Genomic DNA, 19,391 nt, shown 5'->3' with positions numbered 1-19,391 from the left:
TGCCTCAGCCTTCCAAGAACCTGGGACTGCAGGTGCCCACCATAATGCTCAGCTATTTTTTGGTTGCAGTTCAGCCAGGGAGCTGTTTTCATTTTTTCTTGTGTGTATATATATATGTATACCTATATATACATATATATCTTCTGTATATATATTTTTGTAGTGTAGCTTGGTTTTATTTATGTCCACTCCTCTTGTGTGTGTATATATTTTTTTCATTTTTTTTTTTTGAGATGGAGTCTCACTATGTCGCCCTCAGCAGAGTGCTGTGCTGTCACAGCTCACAGCAACCTCAAAATCTTGGACTTAAGTAATTCTCTTGCCCCAGTCCCCTAAGCAGCTGGGACTACAGGTGCTCCCCACAATGCCCAGCTATTTTTTTTTTTTTTTTGGTTGCAGTTGTCATTGTTTAGCAGGCCCCGGGCCAGGTTTGAACCTGCCATCCCTGATGTATGTGACCAGTGCCCTAGCCGCTGAGCTACAGGTGCCAAGCCTCTTGTATATTTTTAATATAATTCTCTTGTCCTGGAAAATCTTACAATTCTATAATTCTGTGTTTTTGTAATTCTAAAATCTGAATATATTTTGTATATTGTTACAGGGTATATAAAAATAATTTGTTTCTTATGTTGATATTGTATCATACAAAATTACTGAATTTCTTTAATAACTTATCTGTAGATTCTCTTGGTTTGTTAACTAAGGCTATAACAACTCCAAATAACTGGAATATTTTTCCTTTTAATGAGACTTACATCTTATTTTTCCTTAATTTTTGGTATTGGATAATACCTCAAGTCCAGGTTGAACAGTGTGGTTGATAGAAGCATTTCTATAGGAAAATTCCTGTCATGTCTTGTCTTGATGCTTCTAAATTTTACTATAAAGTGTGATCTTTAGTGCACATGGTTGGTAGATAATCCTTATCCTACTGAAGCAGTTAATTCTCAGTCCTTATGATCATAAAAAGGTGTTGGATTTTTGTTTTGTTTTGGGTTAAGTTACTACAAAAACTTTATCAAGTTGTATCAAATGTTGAAATTTAATTATTTATATGCATAAAATAGTTACTTGGAACTTTTGAGCCACTAGGATATATACAGAAACTGGCAAGAGAGCAAGTGAGGCCAGGCTTAGGCTTTAAAAAATTGGATGCCTTTCTGAGGCCTTGAAAAGAGAAGGGTAGAAAGAGAAAGATGGCAACTACAGGGTCTTATTAATGTTTTAAATATGAAATTTTAAGAAATAGGTTTCTGTATCCATAAGATGACTTGTAATTTCTTTTTTAATCAGTTCCTGTGGTGATTGTGCTATCAGAATTTCTAACTACTAAGCACCTTTGCATTTCAGCCATTCCATATTATTTTATGAAATTCTAATTTTATCCTTGGTTTCTTATTTTGTTTTGGTTTTTGCTTTTGGTTTTTGTTTGTTTGGTGGGGATTCCAAATAACCATGTACATACATCCTAATTTTATAATGTTGTTATTTTTCCATGTTTGCCTCATATTTTTATAATGAAATAAATTATTACTGATAACATCCTTGAGGGGCTAATTATTTTCTGTCGAACATTATAATTATTATTTAGATTTACCAATATGATTTATTAGTTTCTTTGCTCACCTTCTATCCTTAGATTCCACGGCTTCATTCTATCTTCATGTGTCTTCTTACCAAGGTATACATTTTAAGAATTCTTTCAGCTATGTCCTGGGTGGGAAATCTTAGTTTTGTATGTCTGCAATATTTAATTATACCTCCAAATTTGTAATATTTTAGTTGGCTCTGGGATTCTGAAATAAATACTATGTCTATACTCTCTCACTACTTTAAATATAGATACATATATATATTTTTATTTTTGAGACAGAGTCTCACTACATCACCCTTGGTAGAATGCTATGCCATCACAGCTCACAGCAACCTCAAATTCTTGGGCCTAAGCAATTCTCTTCCCTCAGCCTCCCAAGTAGCTGGGATTACAGGTACCTGCCACAACGCTCGGCTATTGTTCTGTTGCAGTTGTCACTGCTGCTCAGCTGGGCCAGGCTGGGTGCGAACCCACCGGTCTTGGTATATGTGGCTAGTGCCGTAATCACTGTGCTATGGGTGCCAAGCCATATTTCAAATATATTAATATATTATTTTCCATGCTATTTGTTGTTGCAGGTGCAAAGTTTGCCATTTGTATTGTCATTCACTTTTTCAGGATTAGGCTGCTTACATAAGTATTTTTCTTGATTTTGATGTAACATAGTTTCAACCTGATGTGTTTAAGTGGTAGATTTCTGCCAGCTGTAACTCAGTCAGCTTTCTAAATCTGGAAAATCAATTCTTTCTTATAATCTTAAAAAAGAAAAGGAAAGAGTCACTATCTCTTGGACCTTTGAACCCTTTTCCAATCTCCTGGTAGAAAAAAGTGGTGCTACTTCATCAATGCCTTCCCCATGTCTCTTAATATCTGTAATGTATCTTCACACTCTATCACAGCACACTTTCTCTCTTCCAATTAACTGATTCTATCATTGTCCATTTTCAGAATTCTATTTATGTTCTTTATAAGACTGTTCATTTCAAATATTGCCATCTTAATTTTTAAGACTTCTAATTACTTGGTTTTTTTACCTACTTGCTCTTATTTCACAATTTTTGGTCAACATTATATAAACTTTTTGTTTAATGGATTTGTCTCCTCCTAAAAGAATTTAAACATTCATATTTTTAATTTTATATTAATTAGCTCAATAAATTATATTTCCCCAGGAATTAAAATCTCCAATTATTTGGTAACATTTAATAGCATTGATTTCCTCCTGGGTTAAAAAATTTTGTTGTGTAGATGCATTCTGAATGAAAATTCATTTTCAGTCCCATATTTGAACTTTTGCATTTGCCTCTTCATGGTTCTCTAGGATCTAAACCTTAGAGCCAAATATTAAGAAGCTCATATAATTTGCAGCTCAAAAATCAGTCCTCTTCCTATCACACATGGATGACCCAATTTCCAATTTCAAAGCAGTAGTGATGCTGGACTGAACTGTCTATATCTCTATTGGGACTACTGGGTTTATTAGCTGCTGACTCAGCTTAGTGCTCTCCAGGAATCACCCCTGGGCAACTGTGGTAGTGTACTCCATAGACTGTTCAAACAGGGGTATACAAGCACAGCCCACTGGCTTCAAGTGAAGACAACTCTGAAGAAGTTCAATTGCAGGACCATCAGCGAGTTAGCTGACGCCTCTGTTCCAACTGCATCTGGTTCCACTCCTCCACCTGCCCAGTTATATTTTCTGTGTTCTGCCAAACTCCTGAATGCAAATCTTCATCTCAGACTCTTTTCAAACCAGTTTAAGATAACTGGTGCCAGGAGTTGCCCTAGGAAGCAGACACTAAAACGGATTTCAGAGATGAATCATGGAGCATGGATAGTCAAAGGCATCTTAAGATCTTAATCAATGTTTAACTAATTAGGACACTGGTAGAAGGAAATGCACTGCCCCTGACAATATCCCAGGCATTTGAATGCACTGCCCTTGACAATATCCCAGGCATTTGAGAAATGTGGGGCACAAAGTAATTATAAGAAGTAATATTTATAAATAATGTGAAATTGAAGGGCTATGTGATAAGGTATTTGAGAAGGAGAATGAAAGTCAGAGTGTGATATTAACTACTATTAAAATCTAAATATGAGACAGTCTTTTTGACAATATACAAATAGCCTTTCATCTCCTGGAACTAAAGAGGGACAAAAAACAACCAAGGATCTGGCCCAAGATTTGCTGCAGTGGCTCGGCACCTGTGGCTCAAGTGGCTAAGGCGCCAGCCACATACACCTAAGGTAGTGGGTTCAAATCCAGCCTGGGCCCACCAAACAACAATGACGGCTGCAACCAAAAAAAATAGCCAAGTGTTGTAGTGGGTGCCTGTGGTCCCAGCTACTTGAGAGGCAGAGGCAGGAGACTCACTTGAGCCCAGGAGTTGGAGGTTGCTGTGAGTTGCGATGCCACAGCACTTTACCCAGGGGGACAGCTTGAGGCTCTGTCTCAAAAAAAAAAAAAAAAAAAAAAAAGACTCTTTCTCTAGGTATCTCTACCTACAAAAAGCTCTTGTATATCTGTGCAAAAGTAATCTGAACAATCCCTTGGGTTTGAACTTGATTAGAACCACCAAAAACTCATTGCAACCAAGATGTCCTTCAATAAGTGAATGGATAAGCAGACTGTGGTACATCCATACAATGGAATATTATGCAGCCATAAAAAATAAACTAACCAGCCATGAAAAGATATGGGAAAGACTTAAATCCATATTGCTAAATGAAAAAAGCCAATCTGAAAAGGCTACATACTCTATGATCCTAACTGTATGACATTCTAAAAAAGGCAAACCTGGGTAGAAAGTAAAAATATCAGTGATTACCGAAGAATTAGAAGAAGGGAAAGGGATGAATAGGTGGAGCACAGAGCACTTTTAGTATGGCAAAACTATTATGTATAATACAGAACATAATGCACTTGTCAAGACCTACAGAACCATACAACACAAAGAATTAACCTTAATATAAATCATAGACTTTATTTAATAACAATGTATTGGTTTTAATTTATTAACTGTAACAAGTATATCAGAATAATGCAAGATGTTAATAGTAGGGAAAACTATGGGGGGAGGGGTGGTATACAGGAACTCTGCTGTTTGCTCAATTTTCTGTAAACCTAAAACTGTCCTAAAAATAAATCTGTTAGTTTTTTTTTAAGTAAGGAAGAAAAAAAGATCCTTTAGAGACATTAACTTCAGGGGTAATATCTTTTTCAGTGCTTACATTAAAAATGAGATTAATGTCCTCACAGCATAAAGGAAAGGGGACTTGTTAATCAACAATAAATGAGGACTTTGTTAGAAGTCTATTCCAGGTAAGTTCTACATATCACTAAAATGGCCAGTTCAGTGTTCAGTGTGCCTTGCTAATGAAATCAGGAACCATTTATCCTAACTTGTGTCTTCTACTATCCCAAGCTCTCAAAATACAGGAAAAAACAAACAGAAACATAACTTACTATAGTTTCACCCTTGACTCCACTGGAAAGGCTGAGCTTCCTTGTCTTAAGGCAATGGGTGTCCTGATAGATGCAAAACTTATTGAAGCATCTGCTAAGCTAATCCAGCCTCCCCACTTGACTTCAGGGTTCCTCATGTAGTATAGACATCACTACTCACAGAACATACAATACCTTTTCAGCCAACTAATTAATACCTTATGAGACTCTATTACTCACTCCCTCTCACATTACATTCACCACTGCATCACTAAATCTGCCACCCTCCTGCCTCTTCCAAAAGAAGGGGAGCCTCAAGATCATCTTCCCTCTGTTTTGAAACTCTGTACCTCACTCAGACTTAATAAAAAACTCCTTTTGGGAATCTTGACCTAGTATCATTTGTTGATGATTCATACCTCAAAACCAAAACTGGAGGTTATGAAGCAGGATATGTAGTCACTTATCTAAGCTCTCTTTGGGTAAAATCAGCCCAGATGGCAGAATTTATTGCACTTACTACAACTTGCCAAGTGGCCCAAGACCACAGAGTAAACATATACACAAACAGCAGGTGTGCTTTCAAAGTAGTATGCCACTTCAGGATGCTTTGGAAACAAGGACGGTTTCTTGCCCCTGCTGGAATCTCCATCAAAAATGGACAAGTTTGGGCAGAGCCTGTGGCTCAGTGAGTAGGGCACTGACCCCATATACCGAGTGTGGTGGGTTCCAACCCGGCCCCAGCCAAACTGCAACAAAAAAATAGCCTGGCGTTGTGGCAGGCACCAGCTACTCAGGAGGCTGAGGCAAGAGAATTGCACCAGGGGTCCTCGAACTTTTTAAACAGGGGGCCAGCTCACTGTCCCTCAGACCGTTGGAGGGCCTGACTGTGGGTCCAAGATGAGTCGGCTGCTAAGCAGGACAGGCAGCGGTGGCAAAAACACCCAGCGGGCCGGATAAATGTCCTAGGTGGGCCACATGTGGCCCGTGGGCCATACTTTGAGGACACCTGGAACCCAAGAGCTGGAGGTTGCTGTGAGCTGTGATACTATGGCACTCTACCAAGGGTGACAAAGTGAGACTCTGTCTCTTAAAAAAAAAAATAGACAAGTTTAGGAATTTTAGGTCACTCCTACTTTCTAGAGAGGTGGCTACTATAAAGCCCAAGCAAAAATGGATAAGAGGAAAATGCACTAGCAGATCATTGTGCCAAACAAGCAACCTTCACCAAAGTTAGGATCCTTTTGAAACCCTCCTAGAATAAATCACTAGAGACAATCAAGGAGATCATGATATAACATTATCACTTTTGAAAAGGAAGAGTAGGAAAAAAAATCTAGTTCTATCTTTCACTTAGATAATCTCTAGTGCTCTCAATACAGCCAATTGGTAGCACTAGATGATTTCATATGGGTATGAACTAAATTTCTCCATGAAACTATTCATTCTGGTATAGACAAATAGGTTACTATCTTAAATCAACACTGATGTGGAAATCTTCAAACTAACAACAGGATCAAAAATAATAAAATAATCAGGAATAAATTTAACAAGGTGGCAAAAGATTTTAACACTGAAAACTATAAAACTACAAAATATTGGGAAAGCAGAGAGAGAAAGAAGGAAAGAGGGGGATGGGGGAAAGGAAAAGCAGAGAGGGAAGGAGAGGTGTGGTCTTGGTGTGTGCCACACTTTTCAGGGGCAAGACACAATTGTAAAAGGGACTTTACCTAACACCTAACAAATACAATCAGTGTAACCTGGTTTCTTGTACCCTCAATGAATCCCCAACAATAAAAAAGAAAGAAAGAAAGAAAGAAAAGAAATATCTGGAATAGGTAAATCCACACACAAAAAAACTACAAAATATTGCTGAATTAAATTATATAAGGCACAAATAAAAAGACATACCACATTTATTGTTGGAGAAATTAATATTGTCAAGATGACAATACTATCCAAAGTGATCCACATGTTTATTACAATCCCTATCAAAATTCCAACAACTTTTTTTTTTTTGCAGAAATAGAAAAATCCATCCTAAAATATATATGGACTCTTAAGGGACCCTGAATAGTGAAAACAATCCTGAAAAAGAACACATTTGGAAGACTCACTCTTCTTGATTTCAAAACTGACTACAAAGCTACACTAATCAAAACAGTGTGGCAATGGCATAAAGACAGTTATACATGTATAGACCAGTGGAATAGAATAAAGTGCCCAGAAGTAAACTCTCACATATATGTTCTAATGATTTTCAGCAAGGGTGCCAAGACTATCAATGGGGAAAGGATAGTCTTTTCAATAACTTTTGTTAAGAAAGTTTGATATCCACATAGAAAAGAACGAAATTGACCTCTTACCTCATAACTTAGACAAAAATTAACTAAAACTGGATCAAAGTCCTAAATGTAAGAGGTAAGAATATAAAATTCTTACAATAACGTAGGGCAAAACTTTATGATATTGGATATGGCAACAATTTCTTGGCTATAACACCAAAGACACAGGCAACAGAAGAAAATATAAATAAGTTGCACTTCATAAAAACTTTTAAAATTTGTGCAGCAAAATACAGTATCAACAGAATAAGAAGGCAATCCACATAATGGAAGGAAATGTTTACCTAAACATAAGACGTAAACCTACAATCTCTTAGAAGAAACCCTTCAGGCCATTATATTAGGCAACATTTTATTGGATATGACACCAAAAGCACAGGCAACATAAGTAAAATAAATTAAACTGCATCAAAATTTAAAACTTCTGTACACAATCAATAGAATAAAAAGATAACCTACAGACTAGGAGAAAATATTTCCAAATAACATATCTGAAAGAGGTTAATATCCTGCGTATATTATATAAAGAACTCCTTACAACTCAACAACACAAAATAACCCAATTAAAAATTGGTAAAGGCCTTAAAATGACATTTCTCCAATGAAAATATACAAATGGCCAATAACCATAAGAAAAGATTTTTAACATCATTAATCATTAGGATCAAATCCACAAGGTGATGTCACCTCACACACTTACTGGGAAGGCTGCTATGAAAAAAAGAAAAGAAAAGAAAAGAACAAGTGTATTAATGAGGATATGGAGAAATGGAAACCCTTAAGCACTGCTGGTGGTAATGTAAAATGTTTTACCATGGAAAACAGTATGACAGTTCCTCAAAAAATTAAAAATAGAATTACCATACAATCCAGCAATACTAATTCTGGGTATATATCCAAAATAATTGCAAGCATGTACATCCACGTCCACACCTGCATTATCCACAATAGCCAAAAGGTTAAAGCAATCCAAGGGGCCATAAGAGAATGGATAAACAAAATACAGTATATGCATAGAATGACATATTCTTTTAAAAAATAAAAAAACTCTTATGCATGCTATAACATAGATGGACTATAGACTATTATGCTAAGTGAAATTAGTCAATTGCAAAGAGACAAATACTACAGGATTTCATTTATAAGAAGTATCTAAAGTCAAACTCATAAAAACAGAAAGTAGAAAAGGACTGGGAAGAGAAGGAAAAGAAGAGAGGAAAGGAAAAGGAAGAGAAAGGAAAAGGAAGAGAAGGAAAAGGGAAGTTGTTGTTCTAAAGGATATAGAGTTCTAATTTTGCAAAAAAGTTCCGGAGACTGGTTGCACAACAATGTGAAAATACTTAATGCTACTGAATTGTAAACTTAAAAATGTTTAAGGTGGGAAATGTGATGTTATATACATTTTACTAACGTTTTTTAAGGTTATTTCTGGATCATGTGTTATCTGTCAACACAATCCTGGAAAAAGTGTAGAGAAATGGCCAGAAACCAAAGCCTCAAGGGCACTTTGAACACCTTCTGGTAGATTTTATCCATCTTTCATCTTCCCTTAGGATTTCAATATATTTTTGTTTTTGTATGTCTATTCAGGATAGGTTGAATCATTTCCAAACCAAAAAGCTACATCTCTTATAGTCACCAAAAAGCTTCTTGATATTATGCTTCCAACACAGAGCATATCAACATTTTTTTTTTTTTTGCAGTTTTTGGCAGGGGCCGGGTTTGAACCTGCCACCTCCAGTATATGGGGCTTGTGCCCTACTCCTTTGAGCCACAGGCACTGCCTGAGCATATCAACTTTTATATCAAGTGACCAAAGTACATACTTTATGGGAACCATTATAAAAAAGAACTCTGTAAAGTTACCTCTTACTCAAAAACTACACTGTCCTCACTACTCACAATCTCTCAGAAAGGTTAAAAGCACCAACTGGGCTTGGCATGGTGGCTCACACCTGTAATCCTACCACTTTGGGAGGCCAAGGTGGGAAGATATCTTGAAGTCAGGAGTTCAAGACCAGCCAAGGCAATATAACAAGACCCCATCTCTACAAAAACATTTTAAAATTAGTCAAGCATAGTAGCACACACCTATAGTCCCAGGTACTTGGGAAGCTGAGGCAGGAGGATCACTTGAGGCCAGAAGTTCAAGGTTACAGTGAGCTATGATTGTACTTTGTGCTGCACTCCAGCTGGTTGACAGAGCAAGACTCTGCCTCTTAAAAAAAAAAAAGAAGAAGGAAGAGGAGAAGGAGAAGAAGAAGAAGCACCAATAGCATTCTTAAATTAAAATTTACATAACTTTCGGAAACCCTCAAGCTTCCTTGGCCAAATATACTCCTACTAGGCCTTATGAGGCCATACATTCCACTGCCTTGGAGACACGTTGGTTATCTCCTAGAAAGTGGTGTGTGTACGGCCCATAAATGTAGGGATTTCGTCTTCAATACCAGACTCTGCCTTCTGTACAGAGATACAGCAAAACATACGGTGTGTATTCCATGTTTATGTGCAATGTGATGTGTGATTTTAAATTGCACACAAACTTTATGGACACCCTTTATTGCAAGGGATTCAGGTCCTATCACTAATGGATTAAGACCGCCTTCCAACAGCATCTTCCTAAAAAACCTCCTCATGGTGTTTGGCCAGATTTCATCTACTGAGAGAGACATCAGAGAAAAAATACTCTTAAACCTCATTGGAAAGCACTTATCAGGTACTTTTAACAACAAACTCAGAGCTGAAACTTCAGTGAGTCAATTCTTGTGTTCATGTTTTACAATTAAGGAACCAATTCAGAATTCTATTAAATCAAAAGTCTACTTTAATAGGAGACATTAAATTAGATTCTCAGGGATCCCCCAGAACAGAGTATTTATTCAGCAAAAATTTGACTGAGTACCTGTGGGAAGTGATATAATAAATGTAAGCAATAGTATTAATAAAGCTGCTATCTACTGAGAGCTTACCAAGTACCAGTCCATGTTTTTAAGATTTAAATAGAACTTTAAAATAATAATTTATGTATTTGTTTTCACTGACCTAAACTGTGCATTTAATGTTTGGACTTTCACTCTGTTTCTGGACCTTGAGTTGTTTAATTATTTTGAGAATTGACACCTGTGTTTAATATTTTTTTTCCTGTCAGTATTAATTGACTGCTGGAAAGATAGAATACCCCCCATTGTACGGACTACTATTCTGATGAAAATTCACACACATACACACGCTTAACACTATATCATGTGCACCCCAGGTAGCACAGAATAAATAATCAGCAGTTAATCAGCCTCAAGTCCAAGTCTAAGATGCTGATTCTATTTCTACAGTGACTTCTATTTCTTCAGAGCATACTCTACACATAAAAAAAACCCTGAAAACATCCATTTTGGATTAATTTGACCAGAAAATATCCTCTTAAACAAAACATGTAAAAGTGCTGAATATATTTTGTAAACATGGTTTAAAATCACCAAATAGCTGTCAAGCACAGAAAACAATGAGAGATCAAACTGGTAAGAAGTCTATGGTGGCCTAGAGCTTTGATTTTATGAACCAAATGTGAGGATTGATCAGGAGGTAAACTTCAACATACATATAGGATTGAAATTATATTAGAAACTCCCTACATAGATCCCAGACCCCCAAATATGACTGTATCAGTAAGTAAATTAAAAACACCCAGTCTCCAAAGGGAGATGGCAGGAAATTTTGTCTATCTGAACTTGGCTGTAAATGGAGAGGAAATAACAGTTCCTCTGCAAATCTCATGATGAGGACAGGAAAGAGTATGTTTGGCACCCAGGTGATTCCTTTCTTACAAGGGGCTTATTCTCCACAGAGATCAGGCTTTTGGTCACCCCACTTAGGTAAGCCACTTAGACCAAAACAAAAATACAAGCCAAGGGCGGCCCTCAAGCGACTGATCTAGAACTCACACTGTCTTTTCAAAGAAGGAAAGAAGGTAGGAAGGTGGGAAGGAAAAAGAAAGAAGGAAAAATGAAGGAAGGAAAAGAGAGATAAAGTAAGGTCAATAGAAGAGAAGGAAAGAGAGAGGAAGGGAGAAAGAAGAGCCTATTTAAAAGGGTCTGTTGCTCAGAGAAACTTCTGGGAACCGCCCAAAGCAACTCAAATCCTCTCTGAGAAAATATTCCTCATCCTTAGGCCTTAAAGTCCTTGCAAAAATAAAATTCCAGTGAACATACTCTCACATTCCAAAGCAGAGATTTTTAGAAAGAACCCCACATAAATAAAAGAAAGCTGAAAGAAGAAACAGTAAAATCAATCTTTAAAACAATGAAGCTATTTACCAGATCTATAATATCATAAAAGTATGAATAAATTTTCAAATAAAATAAAGGGGGAAATGAAGCTAAGGAACAAGAAATTATCAAAAATGATCTACCTGCTTTTTAAAAAATTGGTTAAAATTAACCTCCAGAGATAAGCTATATAAACATTTAGATATAAAATATAACATACACATTTAACCAACAGATTAGAAACAAGTGAAGAAAGAATTAATGATCTGGAAAAACTACCTATAATTTATCACAAATGTAGATCAAAAATAACAAAAAAGGATTAAGAGCTGTTAGAAGAGAGGAAGAAGTTGTAATATATGACTAGTTGGAGTTCCAGAAAGAGGAAATATAAAAAATAGCGTGCTCATAATTGATGGGAAAAAAATTATTCATTCATCCAACATATATATATATATATATATTTGAGACAAGAGCCTCAAGCTGTCCCCCTGGGTAGAGTAATGTGGCATCACAGCTCACAGCAACCTCCAACTCCTAGGCTCAAGCGAGTCTCCTGCCTCAGCCTCCCAAGTAGCTGGGACCACAGGTGCCCACCACAATGCCCGGCTATTTTTTCATTGCAGCCATCATTGTTGTTTGGCGGGCCCGGACTGGACTTGAACCCGCCACCTTGGGTGTACGTGGCTGGCGCCTTAGCCACTTGAGCCTCAGGTGCCGAGCCATCCAACATATATTTTTCAGTGTTTGTTACACAGCTCAGAGTGTTCCAAAACTGGTGTTATAGCAAAGATCAACACAAAAACTAAAGTTAAAAATTGCTGCCATCATAGCTAGGGAAGATGGCTCATGCCTATAATCCTATTATTTTTGGAGGCTGAGGCAGGAGGATCATTTGAGACCAAAAGTTGGAGATCAGTGTGAGCAACACAATAAGACCCTGTCACCACAAAAACTACAAAAATTAGTGGTATTTGGTCGGCATACACCTGTAGTCCCAGCTACAGCTGCAGCAAGCTATAATGACACCACTGCACTCCAGCACAGGCAACAGAGCAAGACCCTGTTCCAACAACAACAAAATGCTGCCATCATGAACTTACACTCTGACATAGAGGATGTAGACAGTAAACGAGATAACTAAAATGCACAGACTATGAAATATTGATAAGTGCAAAGATTAAATTAAGGTATGGGAAATAGTAGGGTCATGAATTGCCCTTTTTTTTCTTTTTTGAGACAGTCTCACAATGTCACCCTCAGTAGAGTGCCAAGGTGTCACAGGTCACAGCAACCTCCAACTCTTGGGCTTAAGCAATTCTCTTGCCTCAGCCTCCCAAGTAGCTGAGACTATAGGCACCCACCACAACGCCCGGCTATTTTTTTGTTGCAATTGTCATTGCTGTTTAGCTGGCCTGGGCCAGGTTCAAACCCACCAGCCTGGATGTATGTGGCCAGTGCCCTACCCACTGAGCTACAGGCACCAAGCCTGGATTGCCATTTTAGATAGTGTGTTTAGGGAAAATCTCAGAAATTGAGTTATTTGCATCATGGTCTGAAAGAAGTAAGAAACTATGCTGATAGATGTTATGGTACAGATTCAGTATTCCAAGCAGAAGAAAAGCAATTATAAAATCTATAAAAATGCATATTAATTTTTAGGAAAATCATAAACACCAGAGCATTGTAATAGAAGGAGCACAGGGCAAAGAGAGTGATAGAGGGTACAATCTCACAGATAATGGGGGTGGGAGGTCCATATTGGACCATGTAGGCTCATATAAAAACACTGGCTTTTAAGCAATCCTAAGCAGAAAGGACAGATCTGAAAGCATCACATTACTCAAATTAAAATTATACTACAAGGCTATAGCAATCAAAACAGCATGGTACTGGTATAAAAGTAGACACATAGATCAATGGAGCAGAATAAAGAACCCCAAAATAAAACCACACACCTAAAACCAACTGATCTTTGATAAAGCATTCAAAAACATACACTGGGAAAAGGATGCCATGTACAATAAATGGTGCTGGGACAATAACCACATGCAAAAGAATGAAGGTGGATCCCTATCTCTTACCATATACAAAAATATTAACTCAAGATGGATTAAAGAGTTAAATGTAAGACCTGAAAGCATAAAAGTTCTAAAAGAAAACCTAGGAAAAACTATTCTTGACACTGGGATAGGCAAAATATTTATAACTAATACCCCAAAAGCAAATAAAACAAAAATAAATAAATTGGATTTAATAAAACTATAATATTTCTGCAGAGCAAAAGAAATAACAAAATAAACAGACAATCTACAGAATGGGAAAAAATATTTGCAAACTACACATATCCCACAAAGGAATAATATCCAGAATATACAAAGAACTCAAAAAAAAATCAGCAAGAAAGAAAAACCTCATTAAAAAATATGCAAACAACATGAACAGTCATTTTCAACAAACTCCAACTCGTGGCCTCAAGTAATCCTCCTACCTCAGGCTCCGAAAGACTGTAATTACAGTATGGTACATGAGGAAAGAGTTCTTGATTTAAAGCCAGATATGTCTGCATTTGATTCCCACATCCAACAGAAACTAAGCATTGACTCTTCAAAAATTTGCTTTATCACTCTGAATATTAGATGTTGTGATGATTAAAAATGTCAGTTTTTTGGTTTGTTGGGGTTTTTTGTTTGTTTTGGTTGGTTGGGGGTTTTTTTGGGGTTTTTTTTTTTTTCTGTTTTTGGCTCAGGCCAGGTTTGAACCTGCCGGTATATGGGGCCATCACCCCACTCCTTTGAGCCACAAGAGCTGCCCAAAATACTTTTTTTTTTTTTTTTTGACACGGAGCCTCAAGCTGTTTGCCCTGGCATCACAGCTCACAGCAACCTCCAACTCCTGGGCTTAAGCGATTTTCCTGCCTACACCTTCCAAGTGGCTGGGACTACAGGCACCTGCCACAACACCCAGCTGTTTTTTGGTTGCAGCTATCATTGTTGTTTGGGGGGCCCAGGCTGGATTTGAACCCACCAGCTCAGGTATATGTGGCTGGTGCCTTAGCCTCTTGAGCCATAGGTGCCAAGCCCAAAATACCATTTTTTAAAACACTCAACAATATTGGACATATAAGTGCTTAATAAAAAAATTTAATTGTGTTGGCTTGGTGCCCATAGCTCAGTGCTTAGGGTGCCAGCCACATACACCCTAGCTGGAGGGTTTGAATCCAGGCTGGATCTACTAAACAGTAATGACAACAACAACAAAATAGCCAGGTGTTGTGGCAGGCACTTGTAATCCCAGCTACTTGGGAAGCTACTTGAGGCAGAAGAATCGCTTAAGCCCAAGAAGCTTGAGGTTGCTGTGAGCCATGATACCACAGCACTCTACTAAGGGTGACACAGTAAGACTCTGTCTCAAAAAAATATTTATTTTTAATTGTGGCTGGGTGTGGTAGCTCACACCTGTCATCCTAGCACTTTGGAGACAGGAGAATTCCCTTGTGGTAAGGACTTTGAGACCAGCCTAAGCAAGAGGAAGATCCCTCCTCTACAAAAAATTTTTAGAGAGCTGTAAAAATCAGCTGACGTTGGGTCATGCCTTTATTCCCAGCTACTGAGGAGGCTGAGGCAGGAGGATTGTTTGGGTTCAAGAATTTGAGTTAGTAGTGAGCTATGAGAATGCCACTGTACTGCAGTCTAGCCCAGGGAAATGGAGGGAGACCTTGCCTCTAAATTAAAAAAAAAAAAAAATTAATTATATTGATTTTAAATTTTGTTAATATGATAAATAATAACTGCCTTAACATTCATGAAGAAACTGGCACAAATGTTTCACCTAATACTGAAATAGCATTTTTCCAAAAAAAAAATCTGTATTTTCCATTTAACCCTGAAACGCAATATTTTCTAAGCATTAAAGGGATTACATGGTAGGTCAGATTACAGGAATGGATGTTTCTGAGTGGTCTTTTCTCTAGAATCCCTGAAATTACAAGAAAACATTAGCTCTAAAGGTAACCCACCTTTGAAATTCTATTCCCAGCGTACCATTTTTTCCTAGTAAGTTACTCATTTTTTCCTCTCGCCTGCCCAGCTAGAGGACTACAAAAGCATTTCCCCCAGGGACCTACCAGCCACAGCCTCCGCCATTGGGCAGGCGCACAACCCTCCGCCTCAAGGGGGCGGACCTTAGCGTGACGCTCTGCGACTCCTGCTCCGGGTCCTTCGCTCGCAACACAATTGGCCCTCAGGGCGCATCCGGAAGGGCGCTTCGAAGGCTGGGAAGGCTGGGAAGGCTGGGAAGGCTGAAGACTCCCAACACGCGAGGCTGACCCAAGCCGCGAGTGCGACTCGGGGCAGCCTGGACTGTGACCATCCAGGGAGGAGCCCACTCTCCCAAACTACCAGGACTCGTCTCGCGTCGCGTGGTTCTGCGTCCGCCACAGCCCTCCTCACCTGTCATTGACATTTGTCACCTGGTCGAGGACCGCACTGCCCAAGTTGTCTGTCAGGCCCCGGAGCGCCGCCTGGAACGCCATCGAGATGATGGGCAGTCGACCCCGAAGCCCCAGCGCCGGCCCCGCACCCTGGTGGAGACCGCAGCCCGGAGGACCCGGCCCTGCCAAGCGCCCTCGACTGGAGGAGACACTCGCCCTCGAGCCCAGCTCCGGATCCAGCCTGGAAGACTCGGTGGGGCCCTCGACCGCGGACACCCTTACCTCCGTCGTGGTCCTGGCCGCCGGCTGTGCCTTGCAAGTGCCCCTGGACGACGTCGACCTGGTGCTGGAGCCCGAGCCAACCTCAGTCCTGCAAGTATCCTTCGAAGGGCACACCCTCATCCTGGTCCCCGAGGTCCTCCTAGGGTCGGTCGACGAACACCTGGGAGGGCAAGGCGACTCGCCCGTCGGCCTGGAACCCGGTGTTTTCCTGGGTGCTCCTGGGGAAGAAATCGTCCTTGAGCAGCCATTCTTCCTCGAGTCTGTCCCAGACATCGCCGCCCAAAAGGGGGCCTTCCACGACGACGCTGAGCCCTTCGTCCAGGCGCCCTGGATGGAACCTCCAGCTGGCTTAGCTGCTGGGCTCCAGCCATCTGCTAGAAGGGTGTCCGGCCCCTACCCTCAGGGCCGGGTCCCAGAACCCTCTCCTCCGGTCCTCAATCCTAGTCCAGGGACACGCTCCCCAAACCCCATGTTTGACCTGGAATTCCACCTTCTGGAGCCTTTCCCCAGCTCACCACTCCAACCTCTACCTCCTTCTCCAAGTCCAAGTCCACGTCCCCACGCGCGACCAGAGCACTCTCCTCAGCCTCCGTGCAAGGCCCGGAGATGCTTGTTTCCGGAATGAACCCTTCTCTCCTCCAACACACAACCTGGGCCACTGCGGCCGGATGGGACTGCCAGAATCCTTATCATGGACTAACCAACAAACTGGAAATTGAGCATCTCGTGTGCAGACAAATGCTCTTTCCATGCACACTCCCAATAGTGGGAGATGAAAACGTCGTGAAGAGAAGGCAGATTCTGGACCTAATCTTTGACATTGAAAATCTACTCAGGAATACCAGAAAATGTGTTTTCAGATTTCCGAATTTCACAAGATTATCAGACCCCTCCATTTCTCCTCGTTTTGTCTCAAATTCACTACTTAGCACCACACCGCTGCTCCCGTTTCCCCTCAAGTCAAGAGATCACTGGATTTCTTATGTTGTAAGTTTTCTCGTATTTTCTCATGAATTTATAAAGACTCTTAGCCGTGATTTTTCTCTTTATTGGTGTTTCCAACTACTCTCCCCCGTAACTGCCACATAGTATGAAGGTTACTGTGCATGACTGTGTGGTGTTTGTTCATAGCAACCTCTTATCCTGCTGAAGTTCTCGTAATTTCATGTATGCATGAAATTAAATTGAATTTATGAGATGTTTTCAGCATGCATTGAGATATGTATTTGAATGTGTTCATTTGATGAGTTCACTCAATTGACAGATGGAAAATGTTTGCATTCCTGCTGTTCCACATTATTTTATACCTTATAATCATAACCTGAGTTTTTTCTCATGAAAACCAAACTTATAACTTTAAAATGCTAACTTATTACCATGTTTTTCATATTCTTGTAAAGGAAATAAAATATTCTGACAAAGTTGAAATCAACAAGATTATTTCAATTTACTTTAAAACATCAGTTAAGCATTCAAATTTGTCACCATACTTTACTAATTCTTTTGTCCCTTTTTATTCTACACTCTCTCAGTGTAGTCTCAATTTTCTTATTACTGAAGAATATCCTTTAATATTTCTTTCTAGTATATCCTATGTGTGGTATACTAACTTGGTTTTGAAGTCAGGAAAAGGTTCCGTGACAGGATTGGGGGTTTTTTTGGTTGGTTTTTTTTTTTTGAAACAGAGTCTCAGTTTGTGACCCTGGCTAGAATGTGATGTCATCATCATAGCTCACAGCAACGTCAGTCTTTTGGGCTCAAGCAATCCTCTTTGACTCAGTCTCCTGAATAGCTGTGACTACAGGCGCACACAACACTCAGCTAATTTTTTTCTTTTTAGTAGAGACAGGTCTCCCTCTTGCTCAAGCTGGTCTTGAACTCCTGAGCACAAGCATTCCACACACCTTGGCCTCCCAGAGTACTAGGATTACAGGCGTGAGCCTGTGTCCAGCCTCTGACAGCGTCTTGCTATGTTGCCCAAGAGTGAGATACCACACCCAGCTTTTTTTTTTTAGATTACTTTTCCTTGTTTTTCCTTTTATTTTTTCTGTCTCTGCTGCTTGAATCAGAATGCATCTTGCTTTTTCTTTTTGGGTTTTTTTTTAATTTTCACTTAGCTCTTTATCTCAGAGATATTTCCCCATCAATACACAGAATATTCTCATTCTTTTTCTCTGCTGCATGGTATTCCATTATATGGATAGAGCATCAATTATTTATCTAGCCCCCTGTTGCTAGGGTAGTCATACAATCTGTCATCCAAACTGGGACACCTTTGAGAGTGAAGGAGGACTCTATTATTAATTATACTGGGGAAAAGGTATAAACCAAGGCTGTCTCAAAAAAACTGTTAGCCTATGAATTATGAACATAAGAGTTGTTCCCCTGTTTTGCTATTAGAACAATGCTGTAATTATTTTATATGTATATATAGGATGGATATATAGAGAGAATGTGTATGAGAGAGAGAGAGAGAGAGACAAAGTCTCACTCTGTTGCCCAGGCTGGATTACAATAGCATCATCATAGCACAAAGCAGTGTCAAACTCCTGAACTCTTAGTCCATTGTTTTGCCATTTTTGGTTATTGTTGTAGGATTATCTTTTGTCAGTCAAGTTGTTATTCCTTTTATGTATGATTTGGATGTTCATTTTAGTATATATTAAAATGTTTATTTTTCTTTGGCATTCTACAGTTTTACTGTAATATGTCTCGAGGTAAACCATATTTTTATTTGGTTCCATAGAATTTAGTTAACTATCAATATTGGAAATTATCTTTTGCCTGAAATCCCACGGAATCTTAGGCCCTAATTCTTGGAATATCCCACACATCCCCATTTTGGAAATTCAGTTAGATATATAATGACACTGCACAACCTCCCATGATTCATAACATTTTAATATCACATGTGTATGTGTGTGAGCATGTATACAGCTTATCAATTCCAACTTCCTTTATTCCTCAATCCAATAAACCCCTTTATGTTGACTGCTTCTAATATTTGGTTTATACATCTATAAGA

At 39.0% G+C, this 19,391-nt stretch overlaps 1 protein-coding gene across 1 annotated transcript; it reads left to right on the top strand.

The window, feature by feature from the left end:
* The first annotated feature begins 16,193 nt into the window (after window positions 1-16,193).
* On the top strand, window positions 16,194-16,991 carry LOC100947769 (proline-rich protein 23B-like). The gene has a single exon (XM_003789512.1). The coding sequence runs from the start codon at window positions 16,194-16,196 to the stop codon at window positions 16,989-16,991; it is 798 nt and encodes a 265-aa protein (XP_003789560.1).
* Window positions 16,992-19,391: the final 2,400 nt, after the last annotated feature.

Source organism: Otolemur garnettii, unplaced genomic scaffold, assembly GCF_000181295.1.
Source record: "Otolemur garnettii isolate 467f Iridium unplaced genomic scaffold, OtoGar3 scaffold00032, whole genome shotgun sequence".
Lineage (NCBI taxonomy): Eukaryota > Metazoa > Chordata > Mammalia > Primates > Galagidae > Otolemur > Otolemur garnettii.
Note: the sequence above shows the minus strand (reverse complement) of the source record. Positions and strands in the feature narration are given on the sequence as shown.

What these genes read in the sequence shown, in the direction of transcription:
- LOC100947769 (XM_003789512.1), top strand. Translation starts at nt 16,194, where the DNA reads ATGGGCAGTCGACCCCGAAGCCCCAGCGCCGGCCCCGCACCCTGGTGG.